Below are 27888 nucleotides of genomic sequence, written 5' to 3'. Positions count from 1 at the left end.
TGTAGTTCACAAAAGATGCTCTATCTATCTATCTCCCAGGATGTACAAAGTTAACCAGGAGATTTTGTGGGGTGGGGTTCCTGCCCCCTGTTTGTGCCTCTTCAGCCCGAGGGCACTCAGCCAACAAATCCTAGAGTCCACATTCCATGTGGTTGAAACATACTTGAAACATCAATTTCCTTTTCATAAACAGCAAAACTGACCTGAAGGGAGAGGCTATAGATCAGACCGTAAATTGCGGAAGAGAGAATCATATGCTTGGTGTCAGTTGGATGAATTAGAGTGAGAGATGAAGCTGCATCTTGTTCCAACATCCCCAGATATTGACTCATTAAGATGACTTTCCAAATAGGTATGAGTGCTTTGCCTCTCCAACATCCTCTTTGGCAAAAAGGTAACCGATGTTTAGCAGCCCTGTAATAAATGCTGACGAGTTTTTGGACAGCTCATTGGAACCCTCTGAAGCCCCAGGAATGAGCTTGTACAGTAGATGGGTTCTCCCTGGAAGCTGTTAGAGGCTACGCGTGTTTATATATCTGGCTAGACCTGACCTGCCAGATTATCTTGGAAGTATATATTAGCATAAGTTTTTTAGAACCCTGCAATAACGCAGGCCTTTAAGGTGCCTTCAGGTTCTTTCTCCATCAGACCCAAGATAACAGGAAGAAGAGATGGAAATTCAAGCTTGCAGACAGAAAAACAGAAGGTCTGAAAATTCTTTCCTCGTGAAATAATTACAGCAACGCTGGTTTTGTTCAACTTGCATTCAATATTGGTTCGAAACAGCAAGAACTGATCTGTTCAATATATTTTTTTAGACCCACTTTGGCTGGGTGACTTTGGGACAGCTTCTTTTATTATTATTTTTTATTTATTTTATTTCAAATTTATATACCGCACCTTCTCCCAAGGGACTCAGGGCGGTGTACAGCCAGATAAAAACATACAATACAAACATTAAGAACAATTAAAAGAATATATATTAATTTGGCCCCAGTTTAAAATGACAAACCAATTAAAAATTTAAAATTTAAAAATATGTTAAGCCAGCCCGGCTTGATGAAAAAAGAAAGTTTTAAGGGCACGGCGGAAGGCACCGAGGTCTTGGATTCTCCTTATCTCAGGGGGCAGCTGGTTCCATAGGGTAGGTGCCCCCACAGAGAAGGCCCTCTCCCTGGGGGTCACCAGCCTATATTGTTTGTTCTCCCTCTCAGCCCAGCCTATCTCAGCCCAGCCCAGCCTATTGGTCACCACCTTTAAAGCGCTCCATGGCATAGGACCTGGGTATTTGCAGGACCGCCTTTTGCCGCCAATAGCCTCCCACCGACCAGTACGCTCCCACAGAGAGGGACTCCTCAGGGTGCCGTCAGCCAGGTAAGGTCGGCTGGCGACCCCCAGGGGGAGGGCCTTCTCTGTGGCAGCTCCTGCCCTCTGGAACAATTTGCCCCCGGAGATACGAAGGATATCGGATCTCCAAGTCTTTCGCCGTGCCCTAAAACTTTTCTTTTCCATCAAGCAGGGCTGGCGTGAACCCCCCCCCCCTTTTCTAGCTTTTCTAGCTTTTTTAGCTTTTTAAATTGTCAATGGGTTTTAGTTTGAATGTTTTAAATTTTGGGGCCAAAGTCATGAAATTCTTTTTAAAATTTAAACTTTTGTATTGGTATGTGTTTGAGTTTTGGCTGTGCACCTCCCTGAGTCCACTAGGAGAAGGGCGGTATACAAATTGAATAAAATAAAATAAATAAATATCTCACAGTGGTGTTGTTGTTATGGGAAAATAGGAGGAGGAAGGAGTATTAGTTATGCTCGTAGACTTTGGTTGTTTATTAAAAAAAATAATAAGAAGGGGTCAACCAATTCTCCAAAGCAGCTGAAGGCAGGACAAGAAGCAATGGATGGAAACTAATCAAGAAGAGAAGCAACCTAGAACTAAGGAGAAATTTCCTGACAGAACAACTAATCAGTGGAAAAACTTGCCTCCAGAAGTTGTGAATGATCCATCGCTAGAAGTTTTTAAGAAGAAATTGGACAACCATTTGTTTGCTTAGCAAGGGGTTGGACTAGAACAGCGGTCCCCAACTGGTGGTCTGCGAGAAAATTTTGGTGGTCCACGGAGAAATCTTTGTATTTTTGCTGGTGCACCCTGGTGGAGGAGCTGCTCTGGGATGACCAATGGGCCAGTCCTGTGAGTGTGACTACTATAGCTCTGGAATATGGGACTGGCCATGGTGGAGCTTGAAATCTCTGCCCTGGGGTGGCACATGCAATGTGCAACTTTGCAGGTGGGAAAAAGGAGTGCAGCCCTCTCCATCCAGAATGAAATAATAGTGCTCTTGCCGCCGCGGAGGAGGGGGCGGTACAAGCGGGCCGAAGCAGCAATTGCGATGGCTGGAAGCTGCGGGAGCAAAGCACTACTTGCACTTACAGGGCATCAATATTCCGCCTCGGTATATTTGCACCAGCTGGTGGCACAAAGCAGTCCTTGTCTCCTACCGCTTGGGACTTGGAACAGTAAACGGCGTCTAGTCCGGGGAGCAGCCAGATTTTGCTCTCCATTGCGGATGTCAGTTTGGCCCCCTGAAAACTCTAGTCTCTCCAGGAGTCCGGCCAAAGTTTCCTGCGCCGCTTTTGGATTCTGGCTGGGGATTTCTGGGAACTGAAGTCCACATGTCTTAAAGTTGCCAAGGTTGAGAAGCTTTGGTGCTCTCTGGAGATGTTCCATACAAGCACGAATGGACGTGAAGTACGAATCAAGATCACTTCATTTTCACACCCAGATAAGATCAGGCAAGGACTGTTTTCTGCTGAGGAACTCCGTATTTGTCCTCAGTATGTCCCTCAACACTACAATCCATACTATCTTCTCTATGGAGGTTGTCATCTCCCATTTTCTCTTCAGGTTTATCTTCTTGAATCTCTTAATCTTTCCCTGCCCTCAGATCAATTTCTTTAATCCTACATAGCTATCCCTTGCTTTCTACATTTGCTGCAAACTATTTTCCTTGGAAATATAGTGAAATCAAATGTTGGAAGTACGAGAAAGAATTCAATGTAGATTTTTTAGCCTGTCCTCCCAAATACAGTAGTCCTTGACTTACAACACTTCACACTTCAGTGACGGTTTGAAGTTACAATGGCACTGAAAAAAAGTGATTGTTTTTCACGCTTACAACCACTGCAGCATCCGATGGTCACATGATCAAAATCCAGAAGCTTATCAACTGACTCATATTTATGACGGTTGCCATGTCTCGGAGTCGTGTGATCCTCTTTTGTGACCTTCTGATAAGCAATGGGGAAGCCAGGTTCACTTAACAACCATGTTACTAATTTAACAACTGCAGTGATTCATTTAAGATAAGATCACCCAAACCCACCAGGATAAATTCGGAATAAATTCGGTCCTTGTTCATAACTTGAAACCAATGTGAACAAGAAGTCTCCTCTTTCTGAATCCTCAAGATGTAAATATGTATGCAGGAAGATTAACAGTGATGACAGAATGACGTACGACGTACAGAAGTTACTTCCATTATAAACAGAGGCTGTAGATAACATAAATATATTTTGACCCTTATCCTTTTCTGCCTTTCTCTTATACTTGATATATAAATGGTACATCAAGAGAGGATTTCCCCTGCTCTGTCTTTCCCCATCCAGTGAAATTAATGAAATTTTCAGGTAATCTTTTAGAGTTTGGATAGCAATGTCTTTCCATACATAAACCAGAGAGCTCAAAGCATAATGCCACCAGAGAGAAATGAGTCTATACCGAAGCAGGAAGCACTGATATATATATATCAGAGTGTGTGTGTCAAGCACTTGGCCTTATTTTCGAGGAGGTCTTATTATTTTGGGGTGCATGGAGCAAGATAGGGCTCCTCTTGCCATCTTACCTGATTTACAGCTCTGTCTCCCCTAACTCTAACCAGAGGAAATGGTCTTCCGGGTGCAATTCAAGGTGTTGGTTACCACCTTTAAAGCGCTCCATGGCATTGGACCTGGATATCTTCGAGACCGTCTTCTGCCACCAGTAGCCTCCCACCGGCCAGTCCGCTCCCACAGAGAGGGTCTCCTCAGGGTGCCATCGGCCAAATTATGTCGGCTGGCGACAGCCGGGGGAGGGCCTTCTCTGTGGGAGCCCCTGCCCTTTGGAATGAACTGCCCCCAGAAATTCGTAAAATCTCTGATCTCCGTGTATTTCGCTGTGCCCTCAAAACCTTGTTGTTCCACCAGGCTGGGCTATCAATGTAAAGATTTTAATTGGTTTTAAATGGGATTTTAAATTTGGGGTTTTACAAATTTGGGCCTATCATTTAATAATTTTAATTGTTTTTAAATTTTGTCTGTCTTTGTGTTTTTAATTAGGCTGTACACTGCCCTGAGTCCTTCAGGAGAAGGGCGGTATAGAAATAAAATAAAATAAAATAAAATAAAATAAAATAAAATAAAATAAAATAAAATAATAAAATAAAATAAAATAAAATAAAATAAAATAAAATAAAATAAAATAAAATAAAATAAAATAATAAAATAAAATAAAATAAAATAAAATAAAATAAAATAAAATAATAAAATAAAATAAAATAAAATAAAATAAAATAAAATAAAAAAATAAAATAAAATAAAATAAAATAAAATAAAATAATAAAATAAAATAAAATAAAATAAAATAATAAAATAAAATAATAAAATAAAATAAAATAAAATAAAATAAAATAAAGAAATGAAATGAAATGAAATGAAATGAAATGAAATGATGAAATGAAATGAAATGAAATGAAATGAAATGAAATGAAATAATAAAATAAAATAAAATAAAATAAAATAAAATAATAAAATAAAATAATAAAATAAAATAAAATAAAATAAAATAAAGAAATGAAATGAAATGATGAAATGAAATGAAATGAAATGAAATGAAATGAAATGAAATGAAATAATAAAATAAAATAAAATAAAATAATAAAATAAAATAATAAAATAAAATAAAATAAAATAAAATAAAATAATAAAATAAAATAATAAAATAAAATAAAATAAAATAAAATAAAATAAAGAAATGAAATGAAATGAAATGAAATGAAATGAAATAAAATAATAAAATAAAATAAAATAAAATAATAAAATAAAATAATAAAATAAAATAAAATAAAATAAAATAATAACATAAAATAATAAAATAAAATAAAATAAAATAAAATAAAATAAAATAAAATAAAATAAAATAAAATAAAATAAAATAAAATAAACAAACAAATAAAAAAATGGTGGGGACCGGCTGTGCATGTGGTTAAATATTTTCAGGGTGGGCTTATTTTAGGGCATGAGCTCAAAAGCCCAATTGGGCTTATTATTCAGGGAGGTCTTATTTTCAGGGAAACGGGGTATATATACACATACATACATATGCTTTCTTCTCTTATTGTAGGTTTCGTATGTGTTTTTTTTTTCTTCAGCTGGGTATTTTCCTACGTAAAGTACGTATTTTCCTACGTAAAGTTCAAATTGCAGCCATAGCTCAGTGGAATCACATCCACTATCGTAGGCTTCTTCAGACAGCAAGCATGCATTTTGCTGCTAATATAGATCTATTTCGGACTGATTGCTCCTCATCAGTTAGCCACACCCTTACCATATGTTCCCTCCCCGTAGAGGCGAAGTATTTGCTTTCTTCTCTTATCGTAGGTTTTGTATGTGTTTGTTTTTAAATATACGTATATATATATGTATGTATGTATATGTGTGTGTGTACACACACACACACAATCAGAAGATAGGCTCAAGATACAGAAGGATCTTGACAGACTTGAACATTGGGCACTCCCTAACAAAATAAAATTCAATGGTGAAATAAGTAAGGCTCTACATTTAGGCAAGAAAAACAAAATGCACAGGTACCGTATATGTGGTACCTTGCTCAATAGTAGTAACTGTGAGAGGATCTTGGAGTCCTAGTGGACAACCATTTAAATATGAGCCAGCAGTGTGCAGCAGTTGCCAAAAAAGCCAACACAGTTCTAGGCTGCATAAACAGAGGGATAGAATCAAGATCGCGTGAAGTGTTAATACCATTTTATAATGCCTTGGTAAGGCCACACCTGGAATACTGCATTCAATTTTGGTCACCACGATGTAAAAAAGATGTTGAGACTCTAGAAAGAGTGCAGAGAAGAGCAACGAAGATGATTAGGGGACTGGAGGCTAAAACATATGAAGAACGGTTGCAGGAACTGGGTATGTCTAGTTTAATGAAAAGAAGGACTAGGGGAGACATGATAGCAGTGTTCCAATATCTCAGGGGCTGCCACAAAGAAGAGGGAGTGAAGCTATTCTCCAAAGCACCTGAAGGCAGGACAAGAAGCAATGGGTGGAAACTAATCAAGGAGAGAAGCAACTTAGAACTAAGGAGAAATATTCTGACAGTTAGAAGAATCAATCCGTGGAACAACTTGCCTCCAGAAGTTGTGAATGCTCCAACACTGGAAGTTTTTAAGAAGATGTTGGATAACCATTTGTCTGAAGTGGTGTAGGGTTTCCTGCCTAAGCAGGGGGTTGGACTAGAAGACCTCCAAGGTCCCTTCCAACTCTGTTATTCTATTCTATTCTATGTTTGCAACATACACACAAAAATATTCCAGAATTTAAAAACCGTAGTCAGACTTCGTTTTGTTGTTGGATTTTGCAGCATGGAGAAAAATTTTGAATGTCCTCTGCAGCCTTAATTATCACCAAGTTCAACAGTTATAAATATAAGTTGGTTTCTAAAGGGGTTGGAACTACGCTGGGAGTTACAATTCCCACCTTTCCATACAAGGGACAGCTGTGTTAAAAAGTTTTTAACAAGCGTTTCAGCCAAATCAAAATTATGGCTATACGGCCAGCAGCTGAAGAAAAATAATAAAATTTAAATGGTGCTGAAGAAAACTGGAAAGAAAAATGAATATTAAGCTTCCATATCATGCAAATAGAACTATGCACTTCTTGATAAAGTGGGTTAAAATACCTTTAATACCTATTAAAATATTGCTGAGTGCCATGTTGAAATTTATTAAGTAATACAGTAATTATTACCAACGCATGCAGCAGAGGTGGTATTCGGCTGATACTGACCAGTTCTGGAGAACCGGTAGCGGAAATTTTGAGTAGTTCGGAGAACCGGTAAATACCACCTCTGACTGGCCCCAACCCCATCTATTCTCTGCCTCCTGAGTCCCAGTTGATCGGGAGGGAATGGGGATTTTGCAGTATCCTTCCCTTGCCACGCCCACCAAGCCATGCCACGCCTACCAAGCCATGCCCACAGAACCGGTAGTAAAAAATTTTGAATCCCACTACTAGCGTGCAGCATGTACATCCTATAATACTATATGAATTAACAGGTGGAAGAGAATATTTGTAGCTCAGGGTTAGATACAAGGATCACAGGACTAAAAAAAAAAAGCAGAATGGAGATATTTATTTATTTATTCATTCATTCATTCATTCATTCATTTATTTATTTGTTCGATTTAGTTTCTCAGGGCGGCATATATATGTCTGCAGTCTTCAAAAAAACAACAACATACCACTCAGTGATTATGTTCACACATCACACTAAACCATAATATAATGTAGTCTGTTTGGGTTGGAATGATAGATTGTGTAAACCTAGGCTTTATGGATGATAAACTGGGGTATATGGCCTAACCTGATGCATAGATCCAAACATTTTCTGAATGTTTCTCAAACATAGCTTAGTTAGGGTGACATGTGGACATGTTTATCATACTTAGAGTTATTTGTAACCTGGGGTGGCATGTGTATGTCTGTGTGTGGCAAGTGAATAAATAATTGTAGAAGCCATTTTTATTTAGTTTTAATTTGGGGGGTTGGGGTCGGTTATATATGATTATGCAACTCTTGAGAACTTCCTTATTTTATCATGCTGGCTATAATAATTCCTAGCGACTTTATACAAGCTTAAAAGGGATATAGCTTTTTGAGACGTATGCATTTCATTTTTTTCCCACACTTCTCTTGAGTGATATTATTGCCTCACAGAACTTTTTAAGGATTGGTGTCCCTTATTGTTATACTCTGTTTTCTCACTGCTTCGGCCATCACTTTTCTTTCCAAGGGAAAAAAATCAACTGATTGAAAGATGGAAATGGCTGTATGATTCTTTCGGCTGATAGAAACAAGATTTTAGAAACACATTGCAAAATATGCAGTACATATAGGTGGTTTCCACTGGGGTGGAATCCCTATTTTTCTTCCTAGTCTTTCACAAATATATCTTGAGTCTTTCAATATATTTCATCCGGGTTTACCCTGTTTCCCCAAAAATAAGACATTCCCTCATAATAAGCCCAATCGGGTTTTTGAGCGCATGCACTAAAATAAGCCTCCTCCCCTGAAAATAAGTCCTCCCCGAAAATATTTAAACACAGAGCTCAGAAATCAGATAAGATGGCAAGAGGTGCCCCATCTATTTCTGGGCATTTATATCTCAAAGGACCTCTCATGGACTTTGAATGCTAACATGCTTGTGAAGAAGGCACAGAAGAGGCTGAACTTCCTGAGAATGCTCAGGAAGATAAATCTATCTCAGCATTTACTTCTGTCCTACTATCGCAGCACGATTGAGAGTGTCCTGACATACGGCATTCTTGCATGGTATGGGAGCAGCTCTGTAGCGGATAAAAACGCTCTACAGAGAATAATTAAAACTGCCCAGAATATCATTGGGCTCCAGCTACCAGCCCTGGACGACATCTTCGAATCTTGCTGTTTGAGGAAGTTGCATAACATTCTCAGAGACTCTTCCCATCCTGCTTACAATCTTTTTGGACTGTTGCCTTCTGGCAAAAGATACAGAACAATTAAAACTCGGACCACACGTTTTCTGAATAGTTTTTATCCTAGAGCTATAATTGCACTCAACAATGAACTAAAGGACCACCATCAGTGAGCTGTTGGAGAGCATTACTTGGTCTGTTGTGTAGATGCTTGGGTGGTTTTAGGGGTGGGGAATTTTTGGTGGATGGGGGTGTGTTGGGATTGTCATGTGAGTTGGGTCTGGTCTCTGGGTGTTATGTGAATTTCGTTGTATGTGTATACACATACAATGGCAATAAACTTTATTTATTTATTTATTGCTCCACGTGCCCCAAAATAATAAAACCTCCCCGAAAATAAGCCCAAGCACTTATTTTGGGGTTCAAAAAAAATATAAGACAGGGTCTTATTTTCGGGGAAACACGGGTATTGATTTGGGCAATAAAGTTTGATTGTTGGGTGCTCCATCATGAAATGAACAATGTCGAATTTGAATACCGACATAAATTAATTGATCATTGTGTCGATATTCCCTCCAGGTCTGAAGACTCTCGAGAACAGCTGAACTAATAATTCTGGGCTAGAGATCACTTCTCCTAGAAGCCGAGCATCCTCTCCTCTGTTTGGTGACACGGGAACAGACAATTATGAATCCGAAAGACCCATTGAAAGAGACAGAGGGAAGCACTGTTCCATTATGCTTGGCCTGTGGCCAAACGCACCTTCCAGAAGAAAACCATATATACACCTACACAGAAGATGTAGATGATGACCTAATCTGCCATATTTGCCTGCAGCCTTTGCTGCAGCCTCTGGATACACCTTGTGGACACACCTATTGTACAGTCTGCCTTACAGATTTCTTGGTGGAAAAAGACTTCTGTCCCATGGACCGCAAAGCTCTAGCTCTACAGAGGTGCAGGAAGTCAAGCATCCTAGTGAATAAGCTACTGGATAAGCTAATGGTGAACTGTCCTTTCACGGAACACTGTTCGGAAATTCTACAGCGCTGTAACCTTGAACATCATTTTCAGAACGGGTGAGTACCTTTTGGTCATGTTGATATATCCATCTGTGTTATGTCTAGAGAAAAAAAATCTCAATCTGAATAACGTTTTCTATCAGACAGATAGAAAAGATATTTTTCTTCCTTAATTATTTTTTGTCTTTTAATGACCCCTTGCATCGGGGTGGAGTCGGGACAACTGAATGGAGCTGAGTGTTTACTGACCGGATTGTTGTGGCCTGCCAGCGACCAGTGGAGCTGGCAGCAGAGTCAGACAGTGAGGAGGTTGGGGAGAAACATGGGTGTCAGCGTCTCACCGCCGGCATAGAGAGGAGAGAGATAAGCACTGAACTTTTGCCTGCTAAATCCCTTTGAAGCTGGGTCGTCGTGGAAATGAAGGGAGGGGGGGACATTCCTGTGAAATGACGAGACAAGAAGTCAGTGGAGTGACTTGGATGATAGCCAATGAGAAGCAGATAATTGGGGATTGGAAAGGGAGGGATTGGGGGGCAAAAGGTCAGTCTTGTCCGCATCGAGTCATGATCCGGTTTCTGTGCTCAAATAAAGAGAAGATTTCTTTAAAGATTGGCAGTTTAGAAATTCATTTATTTTGAGATAGCATCGAAGTCTGACAATTGGTCAGTCCTGGAGGCTGGGGAAGGTTCAGACGAGGGTTCTGCGTTGGAGGCAGAGAGGGGGCCAAGGCCGTCTGGCTGTTATCAGCTGCCTCCGGAGCTAGACAGCAGTGAGGCAGAGGAACAGCTGGAGCCTGTTCCCAGGGTGCACATGCGCAGAGCTGCCAGAAGAAAAGAACAGCTAAGAAATCAGGGTCAACTTGGGAGTAAAGCCACAGATGGATGATGTGTGGCCCCTCCCATAGGAAATAAAAGGGGAGTGGGCTTTTGCAGGAAACAATTTGTTCAGTTGGTCGGTCGGTTCAGAAGTGTGAAGATCTGTCAATGAATCTCAGACGCTCTGCGCCAAGTCTTTCCTTGCGTTTGGAAAATATTTACATGGCAGCTTTCCAATCCAGATAAGGTCTGTGGTCATAAGTTCACCTTTGAAAGACTGGTTGCCAGGTTTGCTGAATGTGAATGAGGGGAATTCACATTCCTTTAATAAAAGGGGTTTTGTCGGGACCAGGATTCTGGTTCGTGCTTTTTGGGGAAGCCTAGGTCAGAACACGGATGCCCTTCCTGTCGCCAATGCGGAGTTCGCAGCAGATACAGTATATTCTCATTGTGCCCAGAGAGAGAAATACTTACCTCTACCTAGGATAGAACTCACAGCTTCCTGATTGTGAGGCCACCGCACCGCACTCTCTTTCTTCCTTACGATATAGTTAAATCTGGCTGTCAAGTTAGATATTAAATATAAGGTAATCTTTTAGTAGCAACTACTTTATTTTTTATGAATGAATGCATCCCCCCATCTTTCAGCTTGCATGAATTAAAAGGCAGCTTACCACAATAACACCAAATTCAGATGCTCTCTGGGTCAAATAAGGTTTCATGCAAATATTTCCAGGAGGCGTATGAGATGGAGCATGAGGCATCTGAGATGCATCAGCTTTTGTATTATGCACACAGTGCGGTGTTGTATTATGGGATGCATGCGAATAGGTGAGGTAGGCAAAAATTGGGTTATGCCAATCTTTCTGGAATAGAATCCTTATGTAAGATGGGGGAATGTAAATCGTGACAGGAGAATCCATTCAGTGAAGTCACCACTGAAAATCAACTTCAGGATCATTAAGTTCCATTAGCAGTTAAAAACATGATGCAAGAAAAGAGGTTTTGCCATTTTAATATCTACAAGAAGCTTTTTTTTGGGGGGGGTGTCTCATAGGACTTCTTCCAGAGGATCTTTCTTGATTTAAATAATTGGAAGAGCTCATAGCAAGCAAGGAACATGGTCAGGTCCTAAATTATTAGGAGGGATGTAAGGTGAACACCAGCTTACATTTTGTGTCTTCCCCGTTCCCAGAAGGAAAAGTTCAGGTTGCAAAATTTGTCTCCTTTTCATCCATATTCCTCGCCATAAGGAGGGGAAGAGGACACCATAGTGTGGTGTGGAAAATGTGTTCTAGATAAGTTTTTAAATCTGTATATCAGGGGTGAAATCCAGCAGGTTCTGACAGGTTCTGAAGAACCGGTAGCGGAAATTTTGAGCAGTTCGGAGAACCGGCAAATACCACCTCTGGCTGGCCCCACAGTGGGGTGGGAATGGAGATTTTGCAATATCCTTTCCCCAGGAGTGGGGAGAGAATGGGGATTTTGCAATATCCTTCCCCCAGGAGTGGGGAGGGAATGGGGATTTTGCAGTATCCTTCCCCCAGGAGTGGGGAGGGAATGGGGATTTTGTAATATCCTTTTCCCAGGAGTGGGGAGAGAATGGGGATTTTGCAATATCCTTCCCCCAGGAGTGGGGAGAGAATGGGGATTTTGCAATATCCTTTCCCCAGGAGTGGGGAGAGAATGGGGATTTTGCAGTATCCTTTCCCCAGGAATGGGGAGAGAATGGGGATTTTGCAATATCCTTCCCCCAGGAGTGGGGAGGGAATGGGGATTTTGCAGTATCCTTCCCCCAGGAGTGGGGAGGAGATGGGGATTTTGCTATATCCTTTTCCCAGGAGTGGGGAGGGAATGGGGATTTTGCAGTATCCTTCCCCTGGAGTGGGATGGGAATGGAGATTTTGCAGTATTCTTCCCCTGCCACACCCACCAAGCCACGCCCACCAAGCCACACCATGCCCACCAAGCCACGCCCACAGAACTGGTAGTAAAAAAAATTGGATTTCACCACCGCTGTATATGTTTTCTTACCTCTCCTGGGGGAACTGCATTGGTTGCCGATTTGCTTCCAGATGCAATTCAAGGTGCTGGTTGTCACCTTTAAAGCCCTTCATGACTTGGGACCAGGTTATCTGAGGGACCGTCTCTTGCCGGTCACATATACCTGACCCACCAGAGCGGGGAGGCAGGGAATGTTGTGGGTTCCATCCCCTAGGGAGATACACCTGGTGGGACCCAGAAGGGTCTTCTCCGTGGTGACTCCCTCTCTCCCTCCAGAGATTAGACTAACACTCTTTCAAAAGGCCCTGAAGACGTGGTCCTGCCAGTGGGCCTGGGGAACCCAGTGTGGGAGGAAGCCCATTAAATGGCTAGTATGAATGTGTGTCGTCGTTGGGGTGGGGGTGGGGGTTTATTATTTTATCATTTTTCTTTTTATTTCTTTTATATGGTGTTTTTACATCCTTGTAAACCGCCTCAAGTCGCCATGTGTGAGCAGGTGGCAATATAAATTTTCTAAATAAATAAATACCATATTTTTTGGGAATATAAGATACGCCTTAGTTTTTCGGGAGGAAAATAAGAAAAAAACTGATTGGCAGGTGGAACAGCCTCCCGGAATACCCCTAATCTGCTGTTCCCAGAGGTGAATTTTAGCAACAGGTTCCTTGGTTGTGAGCTCTGTGCCTTGCTTTTTTTTTATTATTATTATTATTATTATTATTGATTTTTTTTCCCCTGCCTCTGAAACTTCTGAAACTCTGTTTCGGAAAAAACTTTTTTTCATGCCTCTGAAAGCCTCCAAAACAGAGCTTCAGAAAAAAAGCCTCTGAAGCTCTGTTTGGGGGCTTCTTTTCTGAAACTCTGTTTGGGGGCTTCTTTTCTGAAGCTCTGTTTGGAGGCTTCTTTCTGAAGCTCTATTTGGGGGCTTCTTTTCTGAAGCTCTGTTTGGGGGCTTTTTTTCTAAAGCTCTGTTTGGGGCTTTTTTCTGAAGCTCTATTTGGGGGCTTTTTTTCTAAAGCTCTGGGGGCTTTTTTCTGAAGCTCTGTTTGGGGGCTTTTTTCTGAAGCTCTGTTTGGGGGCTTTTTTCTGAAGCTCTGTTTGGGGGCTTTTTTTCTAAAGCTCTGGGGGCTTTTTTCTGAAGCTCTGTTTGGGGGGGCTTCTTTTCTGAAGCTTCGTTTCTGATGCTTTTTTCAGCCTTTGAAGCCTCTGTTTGAGAAGCTGGGTGGGGCTACATTCAGAGTATAAGACGCACCCAGATTTTCACCCTCTCTTTTGGGAGAAAAAGGTGCGTCTTATACTCCGAAAAATACGGTACGTTGCGGAGGATCATCTCAACTGCATTTATTCCTATTTTTAAAAACTGGAGAGAAGGGCTTGCATGTAAAGTCAACATTCAGCCTAGGTTTCATCATGAAGAGCTTTAATAGTCCCCCTCCCTTCCATCTGGTTGAAGCCAATCAAATGGGATCCTGACTTGAAAAATAAATAGGTCTGTGTTTGTGATAGATACATATATAACATCGTCTGCTGCTCCCTGGCTGCATCTCTCCTGCTACATTCAGATTCCTTCCTTGCCTCTTGTCTTATGCAGCTCAGCTCATAACCTGTTTGCCTTTCTGACCAATGATGTCAGTGTATCAGCTGCTTCTAAAAAACCATTCTGATGAACGCAGAAGGATGCTCTTTGCCTCAGCCTGGGCTTTTTGCTGTGTTTTTCCTTTTTTCCAGCTCTAAGCCCTGTTTTGCCACCAGCTATTTCTGCTCTGTTCTCCCTAAAATCCTCGTCCCCTTTGGAGAATCAGCTCAAATCAGCTTGCAGGTCAATGAGCTTCCTTCCAGCGTAGCTTCATTTAAGCGATTTTGCATTCGTTCCTAATGCGTTCTCGGTTGGGTTGAAAAGGCTTACAGGAGGACCTGAATTGGCTGACGTTTAAAAAAAAGCAAAAAAAAAAAAAAGGAAGCTTGGAGTTCTGTATCCCATCCCAGAGAAACTGAGGCAGAGAGGAAGGAGATTTAAGAGCAATTTGAAAACATACGCTTGCAAAAAAAATGAAGGCTCTCCTGTTACTGGTCCTTCCTTGGCTAAGTCCTGCAAACTACACAGAGAGTGTGGGGAACCTGCACTTCCTGTACTCAGAGCTGTGAGTACTCACAGTTGTGTTGTTGTGGTGGTGGTGTCTCTGTGTTGTGTCTGTGTTCTTTTGTTTAAAAAAATGAGCACTACTTTTCATTGCTTCACATTAGTGCTTCCGTAATATGTCTGTTTGTGTGTATAAAGGAACAAGCTTGCGAAATCTACGTTATTTGCCTGAATTGAAATGTGGAATACAGATTGACTTCTTGGTGCTGGAAACAGCTGAGATTAAGCCTGTTGTAGGTTTTTTTTTTTTCTTCTTCTTCTTCTTCTTCTTCCTTTCCCTTCTTTGAGTTTAAATGTGGGATCAGGTTTTGTTTTTTTCCTGAAATCTTTCTAAGTAAACCCCACGAACAACTTGTAAATAAATAGGTGTGAAGTCTCTCTGCTGTCTAGTTCTTAAATTCACAATATATTTGTGAAGAGCATGAAAATATAAATATTCCATATCACAATGCTAATATTTGGTATTGAATGAAATACAATTGCAGAACTATCATTTTGTAGCTGTGAAAATATGGAAGCCAGTTTCTACTGGCTACAGTTTTGGCCAGTATAATCTTTAAACAATATTTATTTATTTATTTTTATTTTTATTTTTTAAATTTGATTTATATGCCGCCCTTCTCCGAAGACTCAGGGAGGCTTACAATGCGTTAAGCAATAGCCTTCATACTTTTGTATATTTATACAAAGTCAGTTTATTGCCCCCACAAACTGGGTCCTCATTTCACCTACCTTAGAAAGGATGGAAGGCTGAGTCAACCTTGAGCCTGGGGAGATTCGAACCAGCAGTAATTGCAGGCAGCTGTGTTAATAACAGGGTGCTTAGACCACTGTACTATCAAGGCTCTTGATTGGGCTGAGTTTATCTGTGTTGTCATGAATAGCTTTGGGAATGCAAAATATCCCCTCTAAAGTTTTTTTTTTTTTTTAATACCAATGCAGAACTTGCAAAATATGTTCTGAAGTTTAAAAAATTTAATGAACCATGCATTTGCAAGGTGATGAATGAAGCAAATGCTTGAGGTAAGCATTCAATTTGTCTTTAAAATAACAGATAATAACAGGGCTGTGAAGAAGGTAATTAAATAACTGGTATTCTTTGGGTGTAGGAATGGTGATTGCCTAGAAAATGTGCTTGCTGGAATGAGTAAGAATTTAAGAAAACAGGTTTATTTATTATATTTGTATGCTGCCCATCTCCCTAAAATTCTGGCTAAAAAGTATATATTAAGTATATGTACAGGTGCTTAAAATACATATTAAAAAATCACGTACAAGCAGAAATATTTCCATCTTCAAGACTACTTCAAGTGATTTCTCTGAGTTAGAAGTCTCCATCTTGATGCATTGCAGAAATATTGGCTTAGAATTGGCCTGTACCAATATATGAGGGTAGATGTTGTAGTGCAAGATATCTGAAGAACATGAGATTAGAAAAGTTTTTTTTTCAAAAGCATTTCAAGTGCACTAGTCTAAGATGCAGGATTTAACTATTATTGTATGTAGAGAGAATCATATGAAGAGTAAGGGTTTATGACCACAAATGACAGAGTGAATGCATATGGAATGGAATGGAATGGAATGGAATGGAATGGAATAGAATAGAATAGAATAGAATAGAATAGAATAGAATAGAATAGAATAGAATAGAATAGAATAGAATAGAATAGAATAGAATAGAATAGAATAGAATAGAATAGAATAGAATATAGAGTAGGGTAGGGTAGGGTAGGGTAGAGTAGAGTAGAGTAGAGTAGAGTAGAGTAGAGTAGAGTAGAGTAGAGTAGAGTAGAGTAGAGTAGAGTAGGACAGGACAGGACAGGACAGGACAGGACAGGACAGGACAGGACAGGACAGGACAAGGCAGGGAAGGGCAGGGCAGGGCAGGACAGGACAGGACAGGACAGGACAGGACAAGGCAGGACAGGACAGGACAGGACAGGACAGAATAGAATAGAATACTTTATTGGCCAAGTGTGATAGACACACAAGGAATTTGTCTCTGGTGCATAAGCTCACAGTGTACATATAAACAGCAAGTAATAGGTCATAGATCTATCTTATTGTATTGTATCATATTGTATCATAGTTACAATCCTTAATCATAAGTTACAAACAACAATTGATAAATCATAAGATACTATAGGAGAAGATAGTAGGAAAGATGAGGAGTTGAGAAAAGATGAAAAATGAGCAGATGCAATTTCAAAATTAAGACAGTGGCAACTGGGACATCCAGTTTCTAGTAGAAGAAGCAGGAAATTAGTCAGAGTACATATGCAGAAAAGTCTCCATCATGGCTGTTTCCTGAATATTCTGATTAATTCCTCCTGGGTGGTGAAGGCTAGTAAGTACATTAGCAATTCAGCATGAATTGATTTTTGCCCTCTCGCTATTCTTGTCGACATGCTGTTTATCCAATTGGTTTGCTGCTGGATGTACTTCTCCTGCTATCAGCGATGTAGAAATCTGTTTAGTGGTCCACTCCCTTGGGGGAAGGGAAGGGAGCAGCAGTAACAAAAACATTGCATGGATTTGCCTGTGAACTGGGTCAGAGCATCCAAATTAGAGCATGAAATCAGCAGATGTGAGTTGCAGTGGTTGCTCCTTTTCAAAAAAAAAGAGTCCATGGTGGTTAGAAGGAGGCACGTTCTCTCCTTCTCTTCCCAAAAGGTTTGTTCGTTCTTGTAATCAATAGTTCCGGGGTAAGATGAATGCAACGGAGTAATCCAGAGCAATTTTTGTTAAGCTGTGTTTGATTTCTTCCAAAAGTGGAATATGAATAGTTTCTTTTATGTACACTGAGAGCATATGTACCAAGACAAATTCCTTGCGTGTCCAATCACACTTGGCCAATAAATAATTCTATTCTATTCTATTCTATTCTATTCTATTCTATTCTATTCTATTCTATTCTATTCTATTCTATTCTATGAAGCACCCAGACAGGTGTGTGTATTTTTTCTTAATTTGCTGCCTTTGTTCAACAGCACAGCCTGAGACATAAACAAGCCTTGTAAAAATCAGTGCTGTGTAAGTCAGGCTAAAATTAGTAAGGTTTTCCTTTCCACAATAGTGGCCTCTCTCTGAAGCCGAATGCAAAACGTCTCCTGGTTTCCTATCAGACAGTCTTGGAGTTAGCAGTGGCAGAAACTGAACGGGGAAACCTGTGTGCTGCCTTGAAGGAGAGGGTCTTCTCTCTTCATTATGAATCTAAGAAAATAGCAGGATGAGTGTTGGTAAAAATTTCATTAGACGTTGCCCCAAACTGCGGCGTGCGATTCTAAGGTACAGTTACAGCATTTGCAAACAATGGGATCAAAAACTAGGTGAGGTTAATACAGTTTTAATGAGGACTTAATGGATTAATGGCCAGTTCTGGGAAACCTTATATTGTTCTGGTCTAAAAATAAAATTCTGGTCTAAAAAGATTTACATTTGAATGATTTTTTAAATGTTATCTAATTCTGGGTTTTATTTTATTTTTATTTTTATTTTTTTTATTTTTTATTTTATTTGATTTATATGCCGCCCTTCTCCAGAGACTCAGGGCGGCTTACAATGCGTTAAGCAATAGCCTTCATTCTTTTGTATATTTTATACAAAGTCAGCTTATTGCCCCCACAAACTGGGTCCTCATTTCACCTACCTTAGAAAGGATGGAAGGCTGAGTCAACCTTGAGCCTTGGCGAGATTCGAACCAGCAGAAATTGCAGGCAGCTGTGTTAATAACAGGGTGCACTAAACCACTGTACTATCAAGGCTCCTTAATTGACCAAACTAAGTAATAATTTTAATTATTAAAACTATATGTCTATAGTTTTCTTGACTGTACACCGCCTTGAGTCCTACGGGAGAAAGGCGGTATAGAAATATAATTAATTAATTAATTAATTAATTAATAAATAAATAAATAAATAAATAAATAAATTTGAGGAATGTGGATCAGTAGCTGCGCAGGAGAGCTCCCAGAACGAGAGAAGTCATATGTCAGAACATATGTCTTCTGCCCTCAAGGCCTAATGACTGTCAAAGCATCCTCCCTCAATTTAATTTTTTTTAAAAAAAAAATATTGAAATACTATTTAATTTTTTAAAAGCATTTTAAGGTTTGTTTAAAATAATTCTATTTTTGCCCATTGGTAGTGGCACTGGAGGTGAATTTTAAAACAGCTCCATTTATGACTATAAGATATTTTTTTCTTAGTGTCTTAAAAAGTAAAGCTATAAATGCATCTTTCTCCAGAATTTATATTTTGATGAAGTGTCATAGTCTGACTGGCACATGTAAACACATACACATGCTCAGGAAGATAAATCCATCTCAGCATCTACTTCTGCCCTACTATTGCAGCACCGTTGAGAGTGTCCTGACATATGGCATTCTTGCATGGTATGGGAGCAGCTCTGTAGCGGACAAAAACACTCTACAGAGAATCATTAAAACTGCCCAGAATATCATCGGGCTCCAGCTACCAGCCCTGGATGACATCTTCAAATCTTGCTGTTTGAAGAAGTTGCATAACATTCTCAGAGACTCTTCCCATCCTGCTTACAATCTTTTTGGACTGTTGCCTTCTGGCAGAAGATACAGAACAATTAAAACTCAGACCGCACGTTTTCTGAATCGTTTTTATCCCAGACCTATAATTGCACTCAACAATAAACTCAAGGGGCCACCATCAGTGAGCTGTTGGACAGCATTACTTGGTCTGTTGTGTGGAAGTTTGGGTGGTTTAGGTGGGGAATTGTGGTGGGTGGGAATGTGTTTGGGGATTGTTATGTATGTTGGACCTGCTCTTTGGGTGTTAAGTGAATTTCGTTGTATGGGTATACTGTGTATACACGTACAATGACAATAAAGTTATTATTATAAACAGTGAAAATGTTGGCTGTAAGAAGAAGCACTGAGCTCACTTCTCCAGTAATCCTACTAAAGGTTAAAAGGTAACAGATTCCCAGTGGATTTTACTCCACTACTTGTTTCTGACTATAGGAGGCAGCACTCATCTCATTTCCACAGTCATATGGCCAGCATGACATCACAGAGCGCTGTTACCTTCCCATCAAAATGGTATCTATTTATCTACTCACATTTATGTGCTTTTGAACTGTTAGGTTGGCAGGAGCTGGAGCGAGGACGGGAGCTCACCCCATTGTGTGCACTTGGGTCTCAAACTTGGACTGCTGATTTTCCAGCCGACAAGCCCAGCAACTTATCCGCTGAGCCACTGCCCCGCCCCAGTAGTTCTAGTAATCCAAATTAAAAAGAACAGAAAAATGTATTCTATATTCAAAATGTCTTTTGCTCCACTTCCTCCTTTTCATCGTTTATTCTTGAGGAAGGATCAACCAAACACTTGATCTGCTCTTGCTGGTGAAATCAAGGATTACAAATATGTCTGTTCATAAATCTGGGAATCCCAACATGTCAGCAATATTGTCAAAACTGTCAAGATGGCAGCTATGAGAGGGGCAATCGATGTGTGACACACATTTTTTTAAAAAAAAAAAAAATTTAAAAAAATTTGATTTATATGCCACCCTTCTCCGAAGACTCAGGGCGGCTTACAATGTGCTCAGCAATAGCCTTCATCCTTTTGTATATTTATACAAAGTCAGCTTATTGCCCCCACAAACTGGGTCCTCAATTTACCTACCTTAGAAAGAATGGAAGGCTGAGTCAACCTTGAGCCTGGCGAGATTCGAACCTGCAGTAATTGCAGGCAGCTGGTCTTAATAACCAGCTTAATAACAGGGTGCCTTAGACCACTGTACTACCAAGGCTCTTTTTATTAATTTTATTATATATACATAAAAATATAATGACAATTCTGTTTAGCATCGGATATGCAGTGTTTATACATACTTACGTGAAAAAAAATTCTGGTGTCACTTATACTATATATTTCTAATTGGTTTCTGCAGCTTTTTCTCCTTCCTTAATTTTATCATTCATCCATTCGTACCACCTTCCTCACACGGTATAGTAGTATGAATTCTCATCATTATTTATTTCATGGGTTAATTTACTTATCTCTGCGCACTCCAATATTTTCCTAATGATAAGTTCTTCCGGTAGTGGGTCTTTCTCTTTCCAGTATTGTGCGTATGCCAGTCTAGCAGTTGTAGTTATGTGTATCAGGAGGTGGACCTTTTCCTTTCCATACCCTTTCTTTACTATTCCCAGGAGAAATATTTCTGGTATCAATTCAATATCTTCTCCAATTATTTCTTGCAACCATCTCCGAATTCTACTCCAGTATCTTTTTGTCTTGGGGCATGTCCACCACATGTGAAAGAAGGTGCCCTGACCATGACCACATTTCCAACAGTTTGGATCCATATTGGGGAACATCTTTGCTAATCTAGCGGGTGCTAAATGCCACCTATGGAGCATTTTGTAATGATTTTCCTTATATGTGGCAGCTCTTGTCAATTTATAATTTTTGTTCTGTGCTTTTTTTATATATATTCTAATTTCTGTGCAATGCACAATAAAAAAAAGTGGAGTTTTTCTCTCTCTCAAAAAAAAAAAAAAAACACCTTTCTGAACAGTTGTTCCAAAGGTGCTTTTTTTTAGGTGGCAACTGGACTTTCTAGTTTTTCCTTTGAAGACGTTTCGCTTCTCATCCAAGAAGCTTCTTTGGCTCTGACTGGATGGTGGGGAATGGAAGGCTTTATATGCCTTGCAGGCAGCTGGTCGTTTGCATCGGGATGAGTCTATGTCAGTGATGGCTAACTGTCAGCACTTCAACCTGCATTTACTCTAGTGCTGACATAAGAAGGAGAAGAGGGGGCAGCTGGCAAGAGGACGCTTGACATTTCACCTACTTATTTTCCTTGAAGATAATATCCCCTAGGAGATGAGAGGGAGGGGTGACATTCCTGGGAGCTTAAGTAGTAGATATGGGGAGAGTGATTTGGAAGAAGGCCAATGAGACACAGAGATTTGGGGAACGGAAAGGGAGGGTTTGGGGTCAGGAAATCAGAATTGGCTACGCCACGATCGGGGACAGATTGTCATGCTTAATAAAACGAAAAATTTCTTCAAAGACTATCTGTTTGGAAATGCAATTTATTTTATTTGAGACGATATCGAAACCTGACACTAACCTTTTTGCCATTGCATGCCAAAAAAGGGGGGAGTGCAGGGGGGTTGCACACGCATATGCCCACACCCATAATTCTATGCGCCCTGCCCCCTGCACTCCCCCTGCTTTTGGCACGTGATGGCACGGTGGCCCCATTTTTTGCCCTCTCCAGAGGCTTTCTAGGAGCCTAGGGAGGGCAAAAACAGCCTTCCCCACCCCTCCGAAGCCCTCCAGAGGCCGGAAACAGCCTGTTTCCCTACTTCCGGTAGGCCCAGAAGGCCTGAAAATCAGCTGGCCGGTGCACGCATTCATGCCTGAGCTGAGCTTGTGTGCCCACTGATATGGCTTCATGTGCCACCTGTGGCACGCGTGCCATAGGTTCGCCATCACGGGTCTATGTTGTCTGGATCTGGAAATCTGTTCATACTCCCAACCATTTTGAATGGTTATCCTGGTCTTTAAGATCAAAGGGACAGTAAAGAAAGGGAGAGTCCTTCTGTCATTCAATCCAGCATTCTTGACTTTCCTGAATTGGCTTTGTCATCCTTATTCCTGCGCTTTCAACCAACAGTTCAACAGCCAAGCAAAAGAGGAAGTAAAAACTGCGCCACTTAGGAGGAGGAGGAGGAGGTGGTGGTGGTGAGGAGGAGGAAGAGGGACTGTGCGCTCCTTGGTGCTCTCTGAGCTTGGTTTTCTTGCAGACATTTTGTCACCCAACTAGGTAACATCATCAGTGCTAGAAGCAATGGGGTTTGCAGAGAGGAAGAGGAAGGGGAGGAGGGGGAGCAGAGGGAAGGGGAAAGGAGGAGGAGGAGGAATACGTTCTCTGAACTCGGTTGTTTTCTTGCAGATGTCTCATGATCCAACTGAGGTAATTCCTTTTTCATTACTCCCTCATGGAATCCAAGTTGACTTTCAGAGCCAGAAACAGCAAGAAACAATTCAGTTAATGTCCTAAACATGATACTAGCTGTGGAACCCACTTTCTCACACTATCAATGTCGAGTGAATGATTTTATGCCTGGTGCCCATTCCTGATTAAATCAACTGTAAACCATGTGCAATTATAATATGGTTGCATTTTTGAAGTCACCTTTCATTCTAGGCTTTGCAATTACTGGTAGGTTTGTCATTTCCTTAGATTATATTTCCTTAGATTATTTGGGGTTTTTTCCCCCTCCCTGACAGCTCTTCTACAATATTCTCCAGCTTAGGTTCTAAGGAGGAATGTCATAACTAATGTCATGTACACGAGTGCTTTTTTTAAAAGATAAAATAGAAATCCTCCATCGTCAGAATAGGGCATTTTTTCATGTATTATTTGCTTTGACTTGTGTTTTGAATTACTACCACATCAGAAAGTCAATTAGGGTCAGATCTTTAGTTGCAAGCCACAGAACTAGGAACGTAAAGTTAAAGTATATCAAGTTGAAAAGAAATATGATAACTATGGCTAGTTATCACAAAGTTTTTGTTGCATTTACAATATAAGCCATGCCTTAGCTGTGATTGTGTTTTGTGACACCTGCATGAAAAAACTGCCTTTCTTATTTTTGCCTGGACAAAACTTCTCAGTAAATGATGAAAAGTATATTAAACTAATAAGGAGATGTACAGTATGTTAAACTCTTTCCTTACTTATGAAACTCTTTTAGCCCAGTCTGTTTTCTGGGCAATGAGGCTACTCTTGTTTATCCTACCCAAGAATAGAGATACAGAATGGCTTTGTTCTTTTTGCGTTTTGATAGAAAATGGTCACATTCCCAGTTGGTTAATCAATCTGTATATTAGACAATAATAATCTTTCAGTACAGATACTTTCCAGGATATTGCAATGCAAATAGATTAAAAATACCCTGGACCAAAAGAAAAGAAAAGAAGAGAGAAAAAAGAAAAAGAAAAGAAATAGATTTATAAATAGATTTATGCAAATAGATTTATATTTATGCGTAGACTAGTAGAAATAAATACACTGGGGTTCTGAAAATAAAATTTAAAGGTCGCAGGATGTACGTTTCACAAATAAAATTTTGTGCATTAATTAAAGCAAAAAAAAAATATGGAGAAAGAAATAGATATGTAATATGCATTTCATGTTTACAAGGACCAAAATTAGCTCTTCTGTCTTTGGCTAGAAATCCCTCTAGAGAAAATGCAACATATACCCTGTTTCTCCAAAAATAAGATTTCCCCTGATAATAAGCCCAATCAGGCTTTTGCACTAAAATACCCCCCCCCCGAAAATAAGCCCTCCCTGAAAATATTTAAACACATGCACAGCTGGTCCCCGCCATTTCCTCTGGTTTCCTTCACGTGCCCCAAAATAATAAGACCTCCCCGAAAATAAGGCCAAGCGCTTATTTCGGGGTTCAAAAAAATATAAGACAGGGTCTTATTTTCGGGGAAACACAGTATGTGCTAAATAGTTTGCAGTAAACTGTGTTAGAACAGAAATGAATGACTAAACTCTTAACAAAGAATTAGTTGTGATAAAATTATTTGTGATACATAATCCCATTCGTTAAAGGCGTGAGAAAATCTAGACAGAAGAAAGAGAAAATACGAATGGTTGATGTAGATAAATGCACATCTTTCCTCAAAAGGAAATTCTACACCCATGATGGCGAACCTATGGCATGCGTGCCAGAGGTGGCACGCAGAGCCCTCTCTATGGGCACGAGCGCTGTCACCCCACCTCAGCCAGCTGGTTGTCCGGTTTCTGACACGTGCATGTGCGCCAGCCAGCTGGTTGTTGGATTTCCAAGGCGCACTTGATGCCAGCCAGCCTTTAGAGAGCTCCATGGCTTAGGACCTGGGTACCTACGAGACCGTCTTCTGCTACCGGTAGCCTCTCACCAGCCAGTACGCTCTCACAGAGAGGGGCTCCTCAGGGTACCGTCGGTCAAACAGTGTCGACTGGCAGCCCCCAGGGGGAGAGCCTTCTCTGTGGGGGCACCTGCCCTTTGGAACGAGCTCTCCCCGGAGATACGGAGGATCCCGGATTTACGCTCTTTCCACCGTGCCCTCAAGACTTTTTTTATTCCAACAAGCTGGGCTTCCCTAACTCTTTTTAATTGCTTAATTTTAATTTGCTTTTTTTAAAAAGGGGTGTTTTAATTAGTTTGGGCCAAATTTGTTTAATATGTTTTAAATTGTTTTTTTTAATTTTATATTGTATGTGTTTTATCTTTGGCTGTTCACTGCCCTGAGTCCTTCGGGAGAAGGGCGGTATATAAATACAAATTAACCAAAAAAACCAAAAAAAACCTAAATCCAAATAAACCAATCAACTTAATCTCAAAGCAAAAGACTCAGGCGGGGGTGGGGGGGGGAATCCAGAATTGCCAATCGTATTTTATTTGGACAAGTACTTATTCACTAGGCCAGTTTAATCTGTAGCTGTAGTGAGCGGGATTGCTGAAAGGACCTGAATCAAGATGGCTGGTTAGGTTGCTAATGAATAACATGGCTCTATTTTTATGCCTGTCTGCCACCTTAGATTCTCTCTCACACGTACACATTTTCACAGCCTGACAAGATTCTGGCAAGAAGTTAAAAACAGCAGCATAACTGTAGAGTCTTTGGTGCTCCCTAGACATATAGCTGAGTTTCCAAATGCTGACACAAACTAAAGGACTCACAATGCAGACCTATAACTTTGTAGTTGGCTGATGTTTTTAAGCGAGTGAATACTTGGACCCTTTGTTAAGATAGACAACAGACCCAAAAAAACATGATTCCTAGATGCTATCAGCATCGCAAACTAATATAAACCACAAACAGGAACTATGAGTTTGCCACAAATGACAAATTGAAAATATATCTTAAAGTTAAGATGGATAAATTTTTTGATGCAGAAATATTTGACTGTGGAAATACCGTATTTTTCAAATTATAAGACCCACCGGAATATAAGACGCACCTTAGTTTTTGGGGAGGAAAATAAGAAAAAAGCTGATTGGCAGGTGGATCGGCCTCCTGGAATACCCCCCCAATCCGCTGTTCCCAGGGGTGAATTTTAGCAACAGGTTCCCTGGTTGTGAGCTCTGTGCCTTGCTTTTTTTTTGCTTTTTTTTTCCTGCCTCTGAAACTTCTGAAACTCTGTTTCAGAAAAAACTTTTTTTCCTGCCTCTGAAAGCCTCTGAAACAGCTTCAGAAAAAAAGCCTCTGAAGGTTTGTTTGGGGGCTTCTTTTCTGAAGCTTCAATGCTTTTTTCAGCCTCTGAAACCTCCTGTTGAGAAGCTGGGCAGGGCTACATTCGGAGTATAAGACGCACCCAGATTTTCACCATCTTTTTTGGAGGGGAAAGGTGTGTTTTATACTCCGAAAAATACGGTAAGTCCATGGCATGCCGAATCAAGAGGATACAGCAAGCAAATTCACCAAAAAGCACTTTGAAACTTCTCAATCCTTTATGTTCTTATCAACCACCATCCTATTTCTCAAAATATTATATTTTGGAAGGAAAAAATATTATATTTAGGAGAAAAGGAGCGATGTGGCCAACTAGATGATGTGATAGGTAAGTAGTCTTTATTTGAGTCACTGATCAATTTGGATATTGCTGAACATCTAGTATCTTTCTTTCCTATTGGCCTCGCTGTCATTCAGGAACAACTGAAAGGCTATAGGTCCCCCATTTCTTGTGTATAAATCCAATGAAATTAGAAACTCACAATCAACTCCCCATAATTCAGAATATCAAGCCTTGGGTGATTTCCTGACAGTATCTCTTTCCAAGACACTGCCAGGAAATCTGGGCTGGTCATCAAGACCAGAGGTTTCTCTTCTTCGGACACATGTTGGAGTCTATCTTCAGGGAACTTCTCTCTACTGGAATATATGATTTGGGCTAACATCTGGAGGTGGATGTTCTGTCCCCATTCCACTCATGCACCCCCACAGACGGCCCGAAGTTAATAAGCCACACGACAAAACTCTTTGATGATAAAGCTGGCAGCAACCCAGTGGCTAGCTGCCAACTCAGACTTTACTCACACAAAACAAAGATTAGACTGCCAGCATTCCGATAAAACAGGTAGAGTTTTCAACAATACAAGGATTAATCCAAATGCAGTCCGATAAAGCAGGCAAAGTCCAGTAACACAGAGATCATGGATTATTTCTAGTTTTTGCTCGTCACAAACTGAACCGGCCACCACACCCACATTTATACCCTGTGGGGTGTGGTCCAGTGACTCAGCTAATCTCTAGCATGCCTTCCCCTCTGCTGCGCACGCTTCTCCTTGCGCCTCTGGCGAGGGTCCAGCCAGCACTTATCTCCTTCGTCACTGTCCACCTGTGGCTGCGGGGACCTGCTTGGCTTTGAACCTATCTTTTGGCCTTCGGTGTCCTCCAGAGCATTGCCAGAGAGGAGGGTTCTGGAGAGGGAGGCCTTGCCAACTCCTCTTCCTCACTCTCAGAGTCTGCATCTGTCGATAGCCGAGGCTCAGGCAATGGAGCCACAACCGTGGAAGATACTTATAATGTAATCTATCGGATCCCCTGTGTGGATTGCCCCTGTGTCTATGTAGACACACAGGGAGGAAGCTAACCACCAGATTACAAGAGCACAAGTGAGCAGTCAGATGAAGAGATCTGAATTCATTGGTAGCCTCACATTGCAATGAACAAGAATGTACATTCAATTTTGCAGCTACTAAGATTGTTGGCAGAGCAGGTACAAAGATACCCAGGGAAATGATTGAAGCCTGTGAAACAGTCAGTCAACAGGAGTGCTGATTTACCACCAGCTTATCGGTTACTTAGGAGCCGAGGATTTATCAGCACAACAACCAATCACCGGCCATCAACATACCAATCAACCAATAGGAAGGCACCACGTAAATACAACTCATAGGATAGTCCAAAGCACATATTCCAGTAGAGAGAAATTCCCTGAAGATGGACTTCAGTACGAATTCGAAAGCTCGGAAGAATAAACCTCTAGTCATAGTGACTGTCCCAGATTGGTTCATGCAACATTATCCTGGAACCTGTATATTTGATTTTATTTGTGAGTAACTCTTTGAC

The 27888-nt window shown here is 40.5% G+C and overlaps 1 protein-coding gene across 5 annotated transcripts in view; it reads left to right on the top strand.

The window, feature by feature from the left end:
* Positions 1 to 27888, top strand: part of LNX1 (ligand of numb-protein X 1) — a 197386-nt gene that overhangs the window by 77323 nt on the left and 92175 nt on the right. For 3 of the 5 annotated variants that reach the window (XM_034411317.3, XM_060690821.2, XM_087875323.1), the window contains exon 2: positions 9360 to 9859. In XM_034411317.3, coding sequence (XP_034267208.2) covers positions 9468 to 9859 — 392 coding nt within the window. In that variant the 5' untranslated portion in view covers positions 9360 to 9467. Of the gene's footprint in view, positions 1 to 9359; positions 9860 to 14571; positions 14763 to 27888 lie in introns of those variants that run through there. The other 2 variants (XM_087875324.1, XM_034411319.3) reach the window with 1 other exon arrangement.

Source organism: Pantherophis guttatus, chromosome 8 (genome assembly GCF_059756535.1).
Source record: "Pantherophis guttatus breed Tessera chromosome 8, ASM5975653v1, whole genome shotgun sequence".
NCBI lineage: Eukaryota > Metazoa > Chordata > Lepidosauria > Squamata > Colubridae > Pantherophis > Pantherophis guttatus.
Note: the sequence above shows the minus strand (reverse complement) of the source record. Positions and strands in the feature narration are given on the sequence as shown.